This window comes from Macrobrachium nipponense, chromosome 39 (genome assembly GCF_015104395.2).
Source record: "Macrobrachium nipponense isolate FS-2020 chromosome 39, ASM1510439v2, whole genome shotgun sequence".
In the NCBI taxonomy this organism is placed as follows: domain Eukaryota; kingdom Metazoa; phylum Arthropoda; class Malacostraca; order Decapoda; family Palaemonidae; genus Macrobrachium; species Macrobrachium nipponense.
The window spans coordinates 31,217,203-31,229,917 of record NC_061099.1 but is presented as its reverse complement, the minus strand read 5'-3'; the positions used below and the strand labels follow the sequence as shown (position 1 = coordinate 31,229,917).

The following is a 12,715-nucleotide window of genomic DNA, read 5'->3' as shown; positions in this document are numbered from 1 at the left end:
AATGTAAATGTAATGAACATGCAATACATTATGGTAATCATTAAATTTTTTTACATTCATCCATTGGTAGTTTACCTTTATATACAATTAACTTACCTGAAAAATTTTTTCATTTGTTGTTAGCTTTGGTCTAGCAAATTTCAAGCTGATGGGGTAATTATTTTCATCCTCAAGCACTTTTAAGGCATGACGCCCATCATCCATCTGAGTCCCCGTCACTTTAAGGCCATTAACAGCAACCAATGTATGGCCAACTGAAAAGAAATGAGATATACAAACTTTATTTCTGAGAAGGATGTTTAAACTGTAAGCTTTAAAAAATAAGCTAATAGACACTCTAGTACAACTGAAAACAGTGAATACTATAAATCAGTTTACTAATATTGCATCAATATCCACAGCTATTACTCTTGGACAAACAAAAGGATATTTCATCACAAACGACCATTTGGGTATTCTATAGTGAACAGAAGAAAAGTTACAATGGCAGCCATTCCATTCCTATCATGAGTACATATATCTATTTAGTAAGACCAAATAGTCCTCTCTAAACTCACAAGAATCATCTATATTTAAACAGTGGAAAGTAACATTTAAAAAATATTGAACAACTATGTAGCAAAAGACCAAAAGGAACAGATAAAAAGTAAATGGCAAAAAGCAATAGAGCCAGGGTCAAATGAACACAGCAGAAAACCTTTGCAACCATTTACAGTGTGCCAATAGAGACACTGCAAGTGATTTTCCCCTACAGGAGAGCAAAGGCCAAACAAGTTTTCTGGTTTTTGTATAGCAAATGCTTGTTTCACACAGCCCTATTAATCGTATGCAGTATTCCCTTATTCTCAAGATCATAGAAATTTAGTGTTCCTGGGACTCATAACATTCAAAGATTCAGAAGATATCACTTGGCATGCTCTCTTCTGGCTACTGATGCTAACTCCACTCCCTGCTTACTTTTCCACAGAACTCGACAGTCAACATCGACATCTCTCAAGATTTTCCTCTTTGCTGCTGTGTTTACTAAACATGATATTGTTATGATACAATAAAGTTTTATGCATACTTACCTGGCAGGTATATATATAGCTTATCCTCTTGTCGCACTGGCAGAATTTCAAAACTCGCGGCAACCGCTAGTACACAGGTAGTTCAGGTAATGGCCACCCCGTTCCCGTGGCACTGGTGCTCGGAACCATTCCCGTTTTCCTCAGATTTTCTCTGAACCCTGTCTCCTGAGGGGAGGAGGGTGGGAATTTCATTATATATACCTGCCAGGTAAGTATGCATAAAACTTTATTGTATCATAACAATATCATTTTTTATGCATGACACTTACCTGGCAGGTATATATATAGCTGATTGATACATTTGGAGGTGGGTCATAGACAGCAACATCGTCATAATTTAAAAATTAACTAATTTTTAAAATTACTATTAGGTTCCTTACCTGCTAAGGTAGCTGACTTCGTAGGTCCTGCCTCTTAGCCTGCTAAACCTTAGTAGCTCTCAACTAGGATGTGACCTGTTTGTTGAGAAAGCTAATAACAAGGGTCTGACAACTGGACATGACCAATTTGCTGACAGAGAACCCTAGCCCTCATTTACCACAGGCATTCATGCTAGGAAAGTTAATCACCCGAACAACACAAACACTATAACAAAACTCTACACCAAAAAACTGAGCAGGTAATAACCTTCTCAGACAACCATAAAAACACTATAACCTAATTAAAATAATAGCCTAGCATGTTAGTAGGTTAAGGGGTGGAAAACTCTTTGCCCAGTACTGTACCTGAGGATACGTACGGCCTAACGTTTGACAATTATCAAAGTTGTCTTCACGTCTCTTAGGTAATGCGAGGCAAATACCGAATTTGTCCTCCAAAACGTAGAATCTATAATGTCCTTGAGGGCTAAATTTTTTCTGAATGCCAAGGACGTAGCTACCGCTCTCACCTCATGAGCTTTAACTTTAAGCAATCCGAAGCATTCTTCCTGGCAAAGCAAATGCGCTTCCTTAATGACTTCTCTTAAGAAAAAAGCCATAGCATTCTTAGACATAGGTCTAGTAGGATCTTGACAGAACACCAGAGAGAACCTGAAGTCCCTCTAATGCTTCTTGTTCTTTCTACGTAATAACGTAAAGCTCTTACTGGCAAAGAACCCTTTCCCTGTTCTTGACCTACTAGATCAGCCAAGTCCTGAAATCTCAAATGACCTTGGCCACGGATGCGAAGGATTCTCATTCTTGGCTAAGAATTCCTCTTGAAACGAACAAACTGCTTTGTTGTGCTTCCATCCTACTTGTTTGTTAATAGCTTGCAGCCTTAGGGGCGCTAATCCTTTTAGCTGTAGCTAAGGCTACCAAGAAAATAGTTTTCTTCGTTAGCTCTCGCAAAGAAGCACTGTCCATAGATTCAAAACCTATCTGTTTCTAAGAATTTGAGAACGACATCCAAATTCCAAGAAGGAGCTCTGCAAAGTCATTCCTTCTTTGTATTAAAAGATCTGAGAAGATCTCTAAGATCTGCGTTCATTGGACAGATCTAAACCTCTGTGCCTAAACACGCAGACAACATACATTTATAACCTTTTATTGGTTTGATTCTTCAGATACAGAAGGAAATCTGCAATTTGTGTCACAGAGGTACTGGATGAAGAAATCTTCCGATTCTTACACCATTTGCGGAGTTCTCCCACTTCGACTGGTACACTTTGATAGTTGAAGGTCTTCGTGCTCTCGCAACTGCCTTCGCTGCTTCTCTAGAAAACCCCCTCGCTCTGACAAGTCTTTCGATAGTCTGAACGCAGTCAGACCCAGAGCGAGGGTGTTCTTGTGGAACCTGTCGAAGTGGGGTTGTTTGAGAAGATCTACTCTCGTGGGTAGACTTCTCGGAGAATCCACTGTCCATTCCAGTACCTCTGTGAACCACGTTTGGGCCGGCCAGTATGGAGCTATTAGAGTCAGCCTTGTTCCTTGACTTTCTCTGAATTTCTTCATTACCCTTCCTAAAATTTTGAACGGGGGAAATGCGTACGCGTCTAGCCCCGTCCAATCTAGTAGGAAGGCATCTACTGCGACTGCAAGAGGGTCCGGGACTGGAGAACAGTAGTTCGGTAACCTCTTCGTCGTTGCGGTAGCGAAAAGATCCACCACTGGCCTGCCCCAAAGCTTCCACAGCCTCTGGCATACTTGATGATGCAATATCCACTCCGTGGAAAGCACTTGTCCCTCCCTGCTCAACAGGTCCGCTCTGACATTCTTCTCCCCTTGAATGAACCTGGTGAGCAGGGTGACGTTTTCTCTCTCCGACCACAGAAGAATCTCCTTTCGTCCTAAGTTGCAAAGAGGGAAAAACGAGGTGGGTCCCTCCTTGTTTTTCGTATGTATGCCAGAGCTGTGGTATTGTCCGCGTTGATCTGCACCACTTTGCCGCTGATCCACGGTCTGAACGCTTTCAGAGCCAAGAAGATCGCCATCAGTTCCTTCCTGTTTATGTGCCAAGCTTTCTCTTCTTCGTTCCAAAGGTCTGACTCCTCTCGAGGGCCCAGCGTCGCTCCCCAGCCTGCGTCTGACGCGTCGGAAAATAATATCAGGTCTGGGTTCCTCTGCTGGAGTGACGTACCCTCTGCTAACCTTCCCGGGGCTAGCCACCACTTTAGTTCCTCCTTTATCTTCAAAGGAATTGGAAACAGGAAGAATCTGGTTGCGATCTTCTTGGCCAGACTTCGTTCAGAAAGAACTGTAAGGGGCCTCATGTGAAGTCTCCCTAGGGAAATGAACCGTTCTAACGAAGAGAGTGTCCCCAGCAGGCTCATCCACTCTCTCGCCGAACATTGGTCTTTCGATAGGAATTCTTGCACTTTCCGAAGGCACATGGTCTGCCTTTCTGGTGACGGAAAAGCCCGAAAAGTCACTGAGGATATCAGAATCCCCAAATAAAATAGCTCCTGTGTGGGGCTCAGATGTGACTTTGGTTTTCAGGTTCACCATCAGACCCAGCTGCTTTGTTAAATCCAATGTGAGGTACCGTGTCCTCCAGACATTGCTGCTTTGATTGTGCTCTTATGAGCCAATCGTCCAAGTAGAGAGAGACTCTGACTCCTAACAAATGAAGCCACTTCGCCACGTTCGTCATCATCCTTGTAAAGATTTGAGGGGCCGTGCAAAGCCCGAAGCAAAGGGCTCTGAATTGATATATCTTGTCCTGGATCACGAATCTCAAATATTTCCTGGACCTTGGATGAATCGGAATATGGAAATATGCATCCTGAAGGTCCAGCGTTACCATCCAGTCCCCTGGTCGTACCGCTGCCAGTACTGAATCGTTCGTCTCCATCGTAAACTTGGTCTTTTCTACGAACAAGTTTAGCTGACTTACATCCAGTACTGGCCTCCAACCTCCTGATGACTTCGGTACCAGAAAAAGACGGTTGTAAAAACCTGGGGATTCTAACATACTGACAACTTGATGCCAAAGAGCCTCTCTCTTCTCTAAATCGATGTAATGAGCCCCTAGGGCTCTCGGAGCTGTAGCGAGAGGTGGTTTCTTTAGGAAGGGATCTAGTAGCCTTCCTTCGCTACCCTTACAGACCAAGGATCCGCTCCTTTGTTTTGCCAGACTTCCCAGAAGTCTAAAAGTCTGGCCCCAACACACGTCTGGAGGACTTCTAAATCATTGTTTGGTTGAGGTTTTCGAACCTCTTTTGGCTGGAACTCTTTTCCCTCTAAAGGCTGGTCGGGAAAAAGTCCTACCCCGAAAGGGCTGCTGTGCTGTCCTTGTTTCCTTCGGTGTCTTCTTCACTACCTTAGTGGGTAAATACTTCCTTACTGAAGACGTTAGCAGATCCTGCGTAGCCTTCTGTGTAAGGGAAAGTGCGATATCCTTAATGATATCCTGTGGAAAAAGTTGTCCTGAAAATGGGGAGAACATCAACTCCGACTTTTGCGCGTTCGAGACTCCTTTCGCAGCGAACGAGCACAAAAGATACCTCTTCTTTAGAACGCCTGCTGTAACAGTGAAGCAAGTTCTTTAGCTCCATCCCTTAAGGCTTTATCCATACAGGACATGATACTTCTAGGCAAATCCGAGTCTGAAGAATCTCCCATCTCTGCAGTCCGAGCCAATGCACCCAACGACCAATCAAGAAAAATGATATTGTTAAACTACAATAAAGTTTTGTACATACTTACCTGGCAGATATATACTTAGCTATAGTCTCCGACGTTCCCGACAGAATTTGCCAAATCTCACGGCACACGCGACAGGTAGGTCAGGTGGTCTACCTTACCCGCCGCTGGGTGGCGGATGTACGAACCACTCCCGTAAGCTTGTCAGATTTTTCTCTTCCACCTGTCTCCTGAGGGGAGGCTGGGTGGGCCATTAATCGTATATATCTGCCAGGTAAGTATGTACAAAACTTTATTAGTTGAGTTTAACAATATCATTTTTTGTACATGAACTTCCCTGACAGAGTATATACTTAGCTGATTGGCACCCTTGGTGGAGGGTAAGAGACAGCTCAATAATACAGGTAAGACGGGAAACAACTAATGTTGTAGGATATAAAAACCTTGGTTCTCACCTTTTCAGGATGAAGACTTCATAGATACTATCTCTGAGTCTGCATTGCCTGGAGAGCTACATCTAGGACGTGACCTGATGCTGAAAGACTCTCGGATCTACCACTGGGATATGTGATCCCCTATTGTGGTAGAATCCAAGTCGGATGCTGTTAGAGGGACCTTGTCCGCTTACCTAACAGATCCTTACCACTACCTCTGCAAGGAGCCAAAACCCACCAGACCACCTAACCAAAATACAAAGGGTTAATATTACGACAAAAAGAGGTGCCTCCTGCAACCTCTTTCAGACAACCAAAAACAACAATATAAAATATAGGGTAACATATAAAAAATTTACACAGGATAAGTTTCAGCTCCCTGCCCCAGCACCGAATCCGCCGATACGAAAGGACCCAAGGCGAAGCATTTATCATATGTGATTTTTACATCACGTAGGTAGTGGTTTGCGAAAACCGATTAGGCATCTCCAAAAAGTCGCCTCCATCAAGTCCGCACAGACATATTTTTTCTGAATGCAAGCGAAGTTGCGATGGCTCTCACCTCGTGAGCTTTCACTTTCAGTAGTCTAAAATGATCTCCTTTACAGGGCAACATGTGCCTCTGTAATAAGGCTTCTCAGAAAAAAGGAAAGAGCATTCTTCGACATGGGCCGAGTGGGGTCCTTTTACGGAGCACCAAAGCACATCTTGATTAGCCTTAAGTTGTTCCTTCCTCTTAAGGAAATACTTCATAATTCTCATAGGGCAAAGAGTTCTTTCAGGCTCTTCCCCTACTAGAAAAGATAAAACTACGAACTTCAAAGCTCCTGGGCCAAGGGCGTGATGGGTTTTTCATTCTTTGCCAGGAAACTTGGAAGAAATGAACACACCATAGAATCTTCCTTAAACCCTACATTGCCCTCAATAGCTTGGAGCTCACTCACTCTTAGCTGTAGCTAGGGCCCAAAAGGAAGATAGCCTTCTTCGTCAAAAATCCTTGAAAGAGGCTAAGCCAGGAGGTTCGAATCTAGACGATCCAAGGAATTGTAGGACTACGTCTAGATTCCAGTTCGGTACTACATGAGGACGCTTAATGGTTTCAAATGATCTTAATAAGATCATGCAGGTCCTTATCATCGGATATATTTAAGCCTCTATGCCGAAATACCGCCGCCAACATACTGCGGTATCCCTTAATAGTTGACACAACCAGATGACATTCTTCTTTGAGGAAAATAAGGAAATCCGCAATTTGGGTCACAGAGGTACTGGAAGAGGAAATGTTCTTCCTCTTGCACCAACGTCTGAAGACATCCCACTTTGACTGGTATACACGCAAGGTGGAAGGTCTCCTCGCTCTTGCGATTGCTTTAGCAGCTGTTGCTGAAAAGCCTTTCGCTCTGACCAAACTTTGGACAGTCTGAAACCAGTCAGACTGAGAGCGAGGAGATTTTTGTGGTACTGTGCGAAGTGGGGTTGTCTGAGTAGATCGCGTCCTTAGCGGGAGCGATCTTGGAAGGTCCACCAACCATTCCAGTACCTCTGTGAACCATTCTTGGGCTGGCCAAAAGGGAGCGATTAAGGTCATTCTCGTTGAATCGGACTCTACGAACTTCTTGATGGTTAGCCCCAGGAGGATCTGAAGGGGGGAAACGCGTAGACGTCGAGTCCGTTCCAGTCTAGAAGAAGAGCATCTATTGCTACTGCCTCTGGATCTGATATCGGAGAGCAGTAAGGATCCAGCCTCTTGTTCTTTGACGTGGGCAAAAGAGGTCTAGTGTGGCCTGCCCCATAACTTCCACAGGCTCTGGCATACATCCAGATGAAGGGTCCACTCTGTGGGAAGGACCTGATCTTTCCTGCTGAGGAGATCTGCTCTTACATTCTTTCTCCCTGCACGAACCTGGTGAGAAGCTTGATCCTCCTTTCTTCTGCCCACAAAAGAAAAGGTCTCTTGCTGTCTCGTACAGCGGAGAAGGAATGCGTTCCCCCCCTGTTTCTGATGTATGCCAGATAGCTGTAGTGTTGTCTGCGTTGAGCTGCACTACCGATCTTCTGACTTTGGGCTCGAAAGCCTTCAGAGCCAACAACACAGCCATCAACTCCTTTCTGTTGATGTGCCAGGCTACCTGGTCCCCCACCCAGGTACCTGACACTTCGCTGGTTCCCAGAGTTGCACCCCACCCCATGTCCGAACGCGTCGGAGAACAACACCAGGTTGGGGGTCTGTGATTGAAGAGACAGTCCCTTCGCAAAGAGGTTGGGATCTGTCCACCATAAGAGATGTTCTTGATGTCCTGGGATAACGACAGGGAGGGAGAACGTCAAATCCTGAGAACGACGACTCCAATTCCGATGAAGAAAGAAATTGGAGGTGGTCTCAGGTGCAACCTTCCTAGGGAAACGAATTGCTACCAGAGAGGAGAGCGTCCCCAGCAGACTCATCCACTCCCTCACTGTGCATACTTCTTCCCTAAGAAGGTTGTTACTCTCTCGAATCCTCGGGCTATCCTTTCCTGCGAGGGAAAAAGCCCGAAAACTCAGAGAGTTCATCTGTATCCCGAGATACACACACTCTTGCTCGGGAATTAGTGATGACTTCTTGAAATTGACGAGAAGTCCCAAAGCCTTCGTCAATTCTAAAGTTACTTGTAAGTCCTTCAAACAACGATCTTCTGAATTGGCCTTATTAGCAATCGTCGAGGTACATGGATATCCTCACCCCTTTCAAATGAAGCCATTGAGCCACCATTCCTCAAAATCCCCGTGAACACTTGACGGGGCCGTCGAGAGGCCGAAACACAGAGCCCTGAACTGAAAAAATTTTCCCCCCCCATCATGAATCTGAGAAACTTCCTCGAGGAAGGATGGATCGGTACGTGGAAGTAAGCGTCCTGTAAATCCAAGGAAACCATCCAGTCCCCTGGACGAAGTGCTGCCAGCACTGATGAAGGCGTTTCCATCGTGAACTTCTTCTTTTCTACGAAGAAGTTCAGGGCGCTTACATCCAACACCGGTCTCCATCCCCCTGAGGACTTCGGAACTAGGAAAAGGCGGTTGTAGAAGCCCGAAGAATGATGGTCTGTCACTAGTTCGATAGCCCCCTTCTCCAGCATCTGACTTAACTGCTAGATGGAGAGCTGATTCATGATGGGTCTCTGTACCTGGCCGTCAGTTCCCTTGGGATGGCCGTCAAGGGAGGTCTTTCGACGAAAGGGATGAGGTAACCTCTCCTCAAATAGAAAGGGTCCAAGGATCCGCCCCCTTTTTGGGCCCAGACTTCTGCAAACTCTAAGAGTCTGGCGCCCACCGTTGATTGAAGGACTTGCAAGTTATTTGGGGGCCTTTAACAGACTTGGCGAAAGTCTTACCCCTTCTTGAAGGTCTACGACCTCTAAACGTAGAGTTTCTGATGAAGATGCCCCTCGAAAGGGTTCTCGAACACTTGCCTTTTCCTTCTTAGCCTTAGTAGGGAAGGAAGGGCGAGGTTTTCTTGCCGACTGTGCCAAAAGGTCCTGGGTGGCTTTGGCCGAAAGTGACCTCGAAATGTCCTGCACTCGATGTTTCGGGAACAACTGAGTAGACAGAGGAGCAAACAGCAAAGAAGACCTATGAGCATGGGAGACCGGACTTCGTTAAGAAGGAACAATAAACCGACCTCTTCTTCACGATCCCGGCCCCGATAAAGGGAGGCGATTTCACTCGCTCCGTCTCTTACCGACTTGTTCCATACAAGACAAAACACACATAAGATCTTCTGGCGAAATTGACTCTGGCACTTCAATTTTCTTGGCTATAGGACTCCCAACGACCAATCAAGGAAGTTAAATACTTCTAGCACTCTAAAACATACCTTGAGCAAATGATCCAATTCATTCATTGCCCAAGTCGTCTTAGCAGAGTTAAGGGCAGTTCTCCTTGTCGAATCTACCAGTGCCGAAAAATCCGAATCAGCGAAGACGGTAGACCCAATCCTAAGGGCTCTACTGTTCGTACCAGAAACCAGCGCGTCCTGATAACTTCGAAGGAGGAAAAGCGAACATCGTTTTCCCCGCTTCTTCTTTGGAAGCCATCCAGGAACCAAAACTCCTCAGTGCCTTCTTCATAGAAAGAGTTGGCTTCATCCTCACACAAGAAGAACTCTTCGCTGTCTTCGCCGTTGAAAAAAGTGAGTGAGGAGAAGGAGGAGCCGTAGGCGTAAGGGAATCCCCAAAAACTTGTAAAAGTAGCTCTGTAAGCTTCTTGTAAGAAGAGACAGCAGCAGAAGTGTTCGGTTCCTCATCCGAACCTTCTAGGACGTCTTCTCGAGGACGAGCGCGGAAGATCCTTATGTGACGAAGGGATCCTAGCGGAGTTGAGCGAGAGGTTGGGAGAACGCCCTCTCTTAGAAGAGTTCACATCCACTGGAGAACGATGAGAAGATCTGGGAAGTCTACGATGAGATCCCTCTTCGAGGTATACGGAATCTCAGCCGAAGGGGAGGTAGGGCTCCTACTCCGAGAATCCTCGGAAACATCCACAGGTCGCTTACGAGGAGGCGAGCGCCCCATACTATACTCTATGCGCCTATCCTGAGGCGAGCGGCTGCCAGGAGAAGAGCGCCTATCGAGAGCAGAGCTTTGCTTTTGCGGCTCTCCATACCTGTCCAGTTGCGTACGATCAACGGAAGTCCAGACTGGAAGGCGAAATTGCGCCTACTAGGAGAAGGCTGCTTGCGAGACTCCTGGACGTCTAACAAGAGGGTAACATTCAGGAGAAGGGCGCTTCAAAACTAACGAGCGCCTACTTGGAGAAGGGCGCTTCCGGGATTCCTGGTGCCTACCAAGAGACAAACGACGGTCAGGAGAAGTGCGCCTAGAAGGCGGGAGAGCGCCTACACGGAGAAGGGCGCTTGAAAGACTCTTGTTGTCTGCCCCTAGGAGAATAATCAGGAGTATGACGCCTTTAAAAGAGGCGAGCGCCTACTAGGAGATCTATGTGCAGTAGGCTCTTGGCGCCTACCTTGCGGGGAGCGGCTAACAAGTAGGCCGTCTATCATGCACACGACCTCTACCAGAACTCTAGATGCCTGTCAGGAGAGAGGTCACGATCCGACACTCGAGGAGAGTGAACATCTGGAAGAAGAACGGGGGCTTTGCCTACTTGTATAAGGGCGCCTTCTAGAATCTTGAGGCTGTGAGGAGAAGTTTTCAGCCCGCGGGGAGTTGAAGAAAAATCGCGTGATGAGCAGGTGCAGTGCGCTTACCGGAAGCGGGAATCCAATCTGGAGAAAAAAACTTCTTTCTCCATAGAGCGTCCTACCGATGTTGGCGTCTTGAAATCGAAAGAGAGCCAGGCGAGCGAGGGCGCTCACAGCGAGCGAGGGCGCTCACTCGAGCGAGGGCGCTCACGCGAGCCCCCACCTTCATACGAAACCTCCCATATGAAGGAGAACGATCCTCTGAAGAGCGGCGCCTAGATCTCTTGATCGGAAGAGAAACGTCCTTCTTCCTACGTGATGTAACTGCTAGAGAGTCTGCTAGCGCCGTGATCTGAGCTTGAAGTCCCGCGAGTACTCTCGTAGGAGAATCTTCTTGTTCTTCCTCGGAAGCAGGCGCCGAGCGCGGAGCGCGAGAAGAAGAACGATCACAGGGTTTCTTGGGTTTCTTCGCCTCCACCGACGGATTCTTCCGGGGAAAACCTCCGGACTAGAAGCCAAAGGACTGCAGGGAGCCTTCCAAGCCCTCTTCAACGGGCGCGACGCATCCGGGGAGTTCCAACCTCTCTTCGGAGAGGGAGACGACGAAGAGGAGAAGCATTGGCGTAGGAGCTCCTTCTTGTAGCGATCCGAGGCAGCCTGGGAGCGTACTTCAGGATCTGCCGAGGGGACGCCTGACCGGTGGGGGCTCTCCCTAGCCCTCCTGCGGCTTTCGACTTTCCTACTCCACTGGAACTGGAGTCTGGAAGAGGTCTAGGCTAGAGGCACTAAGGAGCCGGTCAGACGCACCTCCACAACACTGGGGACACTGCACTGATCACTAACACTCTCCTTACCTTCCAACTGACGAATCTTCTGATCCATAGAACGATTCTTGGCTTTCAGAGCTGCCGCCTCCGAAGGCGAATCTTCGGCTTCGGTGCGGGGAGCCGGGGCTGCCACTTGGGAAGAAGGTTCTAATTCTACGTTAGTACTATTAGGATCCACATCCAACTCACTCATTCTAGATCTGCTAGAACTTCTAGAGGGAAGCCTTACGCACTCTATCACGTTCCAACTTCCTAACATAAGAAGAGAGAGCCGTTATATTCTTCTTCATTCAATCCCTTACATTCATTACAAGGGTTAGCAAAAGCACATTCATTCCCCCTGCATTTCCTGCAAAGAAACCGTTTGTGGGGGTCTACCGAAGCTTTCGGCCAACCTCACCTTACATCCTTCATTCACGCAAACCCTAAACAAAACCGAAGTTTTAACTACCGATTCTAGATCAGACATCGTTAAAGAAAAATCAAACTCAAAATCAAACCGGTCCACAATCAGCGTATGCCAAGCCAAGCCAAACAAAGCGAATACGTCACCAAAAGAAGTCCAAATTAACTCCAGGCAAGCGAGAATCGAAAAACTATCGAGAGGAACCGACAACAGTTTGTTATCGTTCCCGCGACAGAGAAAAATCTGACAAGCTTACGGGAGTGGTTCGTACATCCGCCACCCAGCGGCGGGTAAGGTAGACCACCTGACCTACCTGTCGCGTGTGCCGCGAGATTTGAAAATTCTGTCGGGAACGTCGGAGACTATAGCTAAGTATATATCTGTCAGGGAAGTTCATGTACAAAATTAAAAACTTCAAAAGTCCAATATATACCCTTGAGTAAATGGTCGAACTCTGAAGAAGTCCACCACACTTTGGCTGCGTGTAAGGCATGCCTACGGGAAGCTGTCCACTATATTAGAAAAGTCTCCCTGGGAGGAGGCAGGAAACGCCAGGCCAAGACTTTCCCCCGTAGCATACCAAACACCAGACTTCGAAGCCAATTTGGCCGGTGGGGAAAGCAAAAGAAGTCTTCCCCGACTCTCTCTTCTCCTTCAACCACTCATTAACACGTTGAAGGGCTTTCTTCGCTGAAATCGACAAGGTCATTTTCAAAATGAAGATTTCTTGGGTGT

At 46.8% G+C, this 12,715-nt stretch overlaps 1 protein-coding gene across 2 annotated transcripts in view; it reads right to left on the bottom strand.

The window, feature by feature from the left end:
• The window catches only part of LOC135210257 (trafficking protein particle complex subunit 4-like), a 64,222-nt gene that overhangs the window by 38,011 nt on the left and 13,496 nt on the right, over positions 1 to 12,715 (bottom strand). For both annotated transcript variants that reach the window (XM_064243123.1, XM_064243124.1), the window contains exon 3: positions 97 to 254. In XM_064243123.1, the coding sequence (XP_064099193.1) occupies positions 97 to 254 (158 nt within the window). The remainder of the gene's footprint in view (positions 1 to 96; positions 255 to 12,715) is intronic.